We start from the raw sequence: 6,057 nt of genomic DNA on the forward strand, positions 1-6,057 counted from the left end.
CTATTCTATTCTATTCTATTCTATTCTATTCTATTCTATTCTATTCTGTTCTGTTCTGTTCTGTTCTGTTTTATTTTACATGGTTTTAGATTTCCAAATCGTTGAGACTTTCAGGAGGATTTTACTATCTGCCACTTCTCTAATGCTGCAAAGAAGAGCTATAAGAGTCAAATTCCATTACACTAAGGATTTGTAGCTGTCAGGGGGCATGATTCTGTTGTTTGTTTTGGTTAGTTGGTTGGTTGTGTTTTTTTGGTGTGTGTGTTTTTGTTTGTTTGTTTTGTTTATCATCGTAATGTGTAGGTAGAACAAGGTAGAAACATTTGGCATAGTTTAAATTTAAACTATCAATTTCTACAAGGCAACATTACTGAACTGGCACATCATTTCAGACTTGTGTCATGCTACTGGCCTCTGACCAGGTCAGTGATGTCATTTTCCCCAGTAGTTCTTATCTCACTAACATTCTGGTTACTCCCTGACTGCTTTCTAGGGCTGCAAAATCCCCATCCGTTGGACTGCCCCTGAAGCTGTCCAGTATCGCAAGTTCACCTCCTCCAGTGATGTCTGGAGCTATGGCATTGTCATGTGGGAAGTGATGTCCTACGGTGAAAGACCTTACTGGGACATGTCCAATCAGGATGTAAGTTTGGGAAATGGTGGGAATTCACATCTACCTTTCTGCTCTGTTTCAATTCAAGTAAAAGAAAGTCATACACTGCCAAGTGACTGAAGCTTGTTTGTCTTTTATTTTCCCAGCTGTGATAAAACTTAATTCTTCTTTTCCTGCAGGTAATTAATGCTATTGACCAGGACTATCGCCTGCCACCACCTCCGGACTGCCCAACTGTTTTGCACCTGCTGATGCTTGACTGCTGGCAGAAGGAGCGGGTCCAGAGACCCAAATTTGAACAAATAGTTAGCGCCCTAGATAAAATGATCCGCAAGCCATCTGCTCTCAAAGCCACTGGCACTGGGAGCAGCAGGTAAGATGACAATTTAGTGCAAAAAAATACAGTTGGTCTCTGGGTAGGCATCACAAGGAAAGGAAGGCAGGGAATCATCAGTCATTTTTCCAACCCTCTCTTCTGAGACTGAGATCAATTAGAAAGGAAAATTTGGGGGAGATGGTTGGAAGAACTGTATATCCTGATTCACTTAGTGGGTGATGAGGATGAATTAGGAGTTGTAAGTGCTGAATGTGAAGAAAGAGTAAGATCTTGATATGGTGAGGGAGCTTTGGGGATGGAGGGGATGAATGATTGCATAAAAGTCTGTGATCGCAAGAGGTGATGAAGGAAGAGAAAACAGATTGTGGAGAAAAGAAATTCTGTAGCTAAAACTCATGAAAACTGCAGCTTGCATCCTACATTTTCCCAATTGCATTTCGCAGCCTGGTGGAGGCAGGAGGTCAGCAAAGGAGAAGTCTTGGGGTGGAGGTGTAAATGGAGCCAAGATTATATAGCTGTTGGGCTGATGATGGAATTAATCCTGGTGGCTTGGAGAACTTCTGCCATGGTTATAAATCTTGGCCCACTGCAATACACTGCACATCTGAGGGCAAGGAGAAGTGTGTGGTTATGCCCAGTTTACTAGAAACAGCACAAAAAGAGAGTTATGAGTTGCTTTGGGGCAGATTCAGGTGCCAAGAAAAGTAGAAAATGCTAGTGATTTATTTGGCTGTCTACTGCTCTGTTCTACCTGGTTTGTGTTGGAGCCCAAATGACACACTGTCTCCTAGGTTACCTTCAGAGCCAAAGAGCACATTCTGGAGAGGGGTAGCTAGTCACAGAGCTAAAGGCTCTCATCTTTGTGCCTTGGAAACTTCCTCACTGCAACTCGACCTAGATGATAGGTCTAGACCCAGGAAGTGTGGAAAGATCTGGTGCAAGAAGAGTTCATGCTAGAGAGAGTATAAAATGGGAAGGAAAGATCAATTGCTTAAGTTGGATGAATTGTTTTTAGACAGAATAGGGAAGACAGATAATCTAGAAACATCCCCCCATCAAGGTGGGACTTTAGGAATCAGGGCATGAAGAACAAATATCATTGTTTTGCTCCATTGTATGGTGTCCCTCTCATAACTCTGACCTTACAAGTGTTGTCAGCTGATGTTGGTAACTGGGGTTTTTAGAATCTGTCTCTTTTGCAGACCATCTCAGCCTCTCCTGAGCAACTCCCCTCCAGATTTCCTTTCACTCAGCAATGCCCATGAGTGGTTGGATGCCATCAAGATGGGTCGTTACAAGGAAAATTTTGACCAGGCTGGTCTGCTTACATTCGATGTCATATCACGCATGACTCTGGAGTAAGTATAGAGACAGAAAGCAGGAGATAGTACGTGGAAAGTGAGAGGTACGGAATAAGGGCTATATTAAAATACATATGCATAATAAAAAGAGAGAGAATGCAGAGAAAGTAGCTACTCTTTCTTGCATTTGTTTAGGGCTTCTGGATGCCCTCCACACCACTGTATATGTGCAATCTGTTTCTATTAGCACTAGTACTTGTCCCAAGTAGACTACAAAACATATTGTCAGTGTTATAGAGAGACTGTAACATCAGAATGTTCATGACAGCTGGCATAGGTAATAAGCATTTCCAAGGAATTTGTAGAAGTAGCCATGCCCCTGCTAGGCTGAACTGTTATGCAGAAGACAGGACCCAGGAAAAGGCTTCTTTTTGTATCATGACCTTCAGAGTTCTGCCCTTCTACCCACATGCATTTTCCAAGCAGAAGCATAAGTCTTGTTAAGTGTTTCTCAGACCACGGCAAAAAACACACATATTGATATGAAGTTACAGGGAAAGGGACTGGAAATGTTCAGAGTAAGAAGCCCATTTTAACACTTTTTGCACCCTCTATTCTCTTGCAGAGATATCCAGCATATTGGAATCACCCTGGTTGGTCACCAGAAAAAGATTCTAAACAGCATTCAGCTCATGCGAGTCCATTTGAATCAGCTTGAACGAGTTGAAGTATGATGTTTAAATCATCCTTACTCCACCGGTCTTAAATTCTGGAAGGGTACTAGGAGAATTCAGAGGAATTTTCACTATAAGAAAAAGAGATGGCAAGATGCTCCTTGAAGACTTAATGCACCCAGAGAGTGGACATTACATGTCCCATTTCATCAACAAAAACAGAATCTTGCCATGATTTGAAAGCAGAGCAAAATAACTGGTGGCATTTAAATGTGGCTGACATCACACATTAGGAGTAGACTGGGGGAGGGAACGTTATAATAACATAGTGAGGAGCTGGAATAATAGTTTGGACAGATCACAAGCACCTGTTAGCTCTTCTCTGCTAACTAAAGGTATCAGACAACTTTACAAAGCCATTAGTAGGCTTTATCTGTGGCTGGGAGTCCAGCAAAGCTGCAAAGACATAGTAAAAGACTACAAAAAAAAATACCATTTTTCCAAAAGAATGTCATTGTGATGTGAGAGAAGGCATCACTTGTAATGCCAGATTTATGGGAAAATCAATTTCCGTTTAGTGCACAACATGTGGTAAGCAATGAGACCTGGTAATTTTTACAGAGGTTGAGAGTAAAGGGCTCAAAATTCTATGCCATTTCATGTGCAGTTCTTGGGTCTATTCCATGATCCATGAGGGAAACTTACTAATCCACAGTGAGTCCTCGACGCTACGCAGCTTTATTTATGGCACTGCAACAGAATTGAACAGTAAGGATTCCTATAATCCATACTGCTGGATCTGTAAGTAGAGAGGGAAATGAGTAGGTTCTCACCAAACCATTCTTGAGAGAAAAAGCTGCAATATTCTGATATCCTGAGTGCTGGAATTTGAGCTTCAGTGCTTTTTGACCTGCTTACAGACATTGACAAGAGTGAAAGGAATCCAAAGTCCTTTGTTGTTGAAAAATGCTTGCTCCCTTCCTCACTCTCACCAGCTACAAAAGTTGGCACAGATATTGGTTGAATTTTTTTTTTTTTTTTTAAGAAAATGTGGACCTGTAGTAGTCAACTCCAAACAGACAATTGGATCAAGAGATGTGAAACACTTTCACAAGTTCTTTTCAGGAGTCACCAGAGAATGGTACCAGTCCCAGCAGTAAGTTCAGTCCCTAAAACAGGAATAAGAATTTTCTCAGGATCACCCATGCTGTCTAACTGGTAGTGCATGAGAATGATCAGAAGAGATGGGTTCTCTCCATTCAGATAGACTAGTACCTGCTTGAGGAAAGATCTCTTCAGACAGGGGCAAAGTGTCAGGGTTTAGGACTCTGTCCTGTGTCTGTCCCTATACAGGAGTATGAAAACTGAGTTTGAGAGTAAAACTCATAAACTAAACACTTGTCCACTTCACCAACGCATAGGAAAGGAAGTGGAAATGGCATTGTTAAGCAAGATGCCAATGAAGACACTGCATAAAAAGATGTTTTCTTTGTGTCTAGAGAGGGAATTGTCCTACTTGTTCTGATCTGTTCATGTCTGTTGGTTCAATGTGCACTAGTCATCAACTTATAATATTTCTCTAGCTGTCAAGAGTAGCACAACTTCTGCAGGACTAATTCCTGTATGGTTTTAAGAATTCCCCCAGGCAACCAGGCAGTTAAAGACAGAAACTATGTTTAGTAGTTAGTGAAAAGCCCATAAAATCATAGGAGGTGCACCAGAGTTGGTGCACTAGAATAGCCAACACAGTTCAGACTGTTTATGACAACATAGGAGCAACATATGTTATTTTTTTTAGTTGAAGAGGAAGAACAGAAGTATGTTCTTTCAAGATAAAGTCAATCAAAAACAAACAAACAAAAAAACAACAATCCAAAGAACAAACAACAAAACATTCACAGCAATACAAAGAGAATGCGAGGATTTTTTTAAAACAAATCAACAGACTAGAGTGAGTCCACCTCTAGAGAATCAGAGACCGTTGCTTTTATAAAGGATGTAATGTTCACCAATCCACAGTTAAATGTATGCTGACTGTTGGCTCCACTAACAGCATCTGAAACTGAGCAAGTGTTGCCCTCTTCAAAAAGCATATTTAGCAGAACGTTGAGGAGAATCTGTGATCTGTAGCACCTTCCACAGAGGAGACCAGCATAGATATGCATATTCATATGAGTGTAATTTAATGGTTCTGCAGGCCATTTGGAGAAACACAGCAGACTTTGTTTTTCATACATAGTAGTCCATTTTGTGGTCAAAATTAGTGGAGAAATTAGTGATGTAGTTCAAATTCTACAGACTCTTTTTAGCCTAATGGAAACTTACATACTGAAAATACATGCAGGATTCTTTCTGTAATATGAAGTAAAATGGGAGCCTTGTCTGAATCTCATGCCAATGACACAGAGGTTTAGTAATACTTTATTGGGAGCTTCATTGAAATGAGCTGCTTGGTCAGAGTGCAGGCAATAGGATATCTAAGTTGTTTCCACAGTCAGAGGAAAGGGATTGCTCATTACTCCAAGACAGGCAAGTAGTGATCAGACATACTAGATCTTTTCCTTCTGTTCTAAAGAAAGGCTGAAACATCCCTACAGCTGATCCAAGAGGTTAATTTTCAAGATGTCCTGTTGTAGCTAGAACTGCACAGGGGCAAGCTAGGGGTCACAGAAGAAGTGCAAAAGGGTGACTTTTTTTTTGTAAGAAGTCTCTCCATTCTACAGATTCTCAGGCCGTTTCCTATTTTCAGAGTACTTAGTTTCTTCCAGCAAAGGCTGTTGCCTTGTGATACATCTTGTGTTACTTGTCATCATGTTGGTCTTCAACTCTACAAGCATGGAGGAAAGGCAGTCATGGCAAAAGTAGTTGAAGTATCCTGATTTTACTATACTCAGCCCGAAGTGAAAGCAGAAATCCTACCTTTTCACAGAATCACAGAATAGTCTAGGTTGGAAGAGACCTCCAAGATCACCGAGTCCAACCTCTGACCTAACGCTAACAAATCTTCCACTAAACCATATCCCTAAGCTCTACATCTAAACGTCTTTTATTCCAACAGACATCAGCTGGGATGTCCTGCAGTATATGAGCACCTTCAACAGGTAGGGATGAGAATCAGGAGGGAAAAGCAGA

The 6,057-nt window shown here is 41.0% G+C and overlaps 1 protein-coding gene across 1 annotated transcript in view; it reads left to right on the forward strand.

Annotated features, from left to right (window-relative positions):
- The window catches only part of EPHB6 (EPH receptor B6), a 68,858-nt gene extending 64,286 nt beyond the window's left edge, over positions 1-4,572 (forward strand). Inside the window, exons 13-16 of the mRNA XM_035313452.1 lie at positions 494-643; positions 793-986; positions 2,153-2,308; positions 2,877-4,572. Of these exons, the coding sequence (XP_035169343.1) occupies positions 494-643; positions 793-986; positions 2,153-2,308; positions 2,877-2,985 (609 nt within the window). The 3' untranslated portion in view covers positions 2,986-4,572. The remainder of the gene's footprint in view (positions 1-493; positions 644-792; positions 987-2,152; positions 2,309-2,876) is intronic.
- Positions 4,573-6,057: the final 1,485 nt, after the last annotated feature.

Source organism: Oxyura jamaicensis, chromosome 1 (assembly GCF_011077185.1).
Source record: "Oxyura jamaicensis isolate SHBP4307 breed ruddy duck chromosome 1, BPBGC_Ojam_1.0, whole genome shotgun sequence".
In the NCBI taxonomy this organism is placed as follows: domain Eukaryota; kingdom Metazoa; phylum Chordata; class Aves; order Anseriformes; family Anatidae; genus Oxyura; species Oxyura jamaicensis.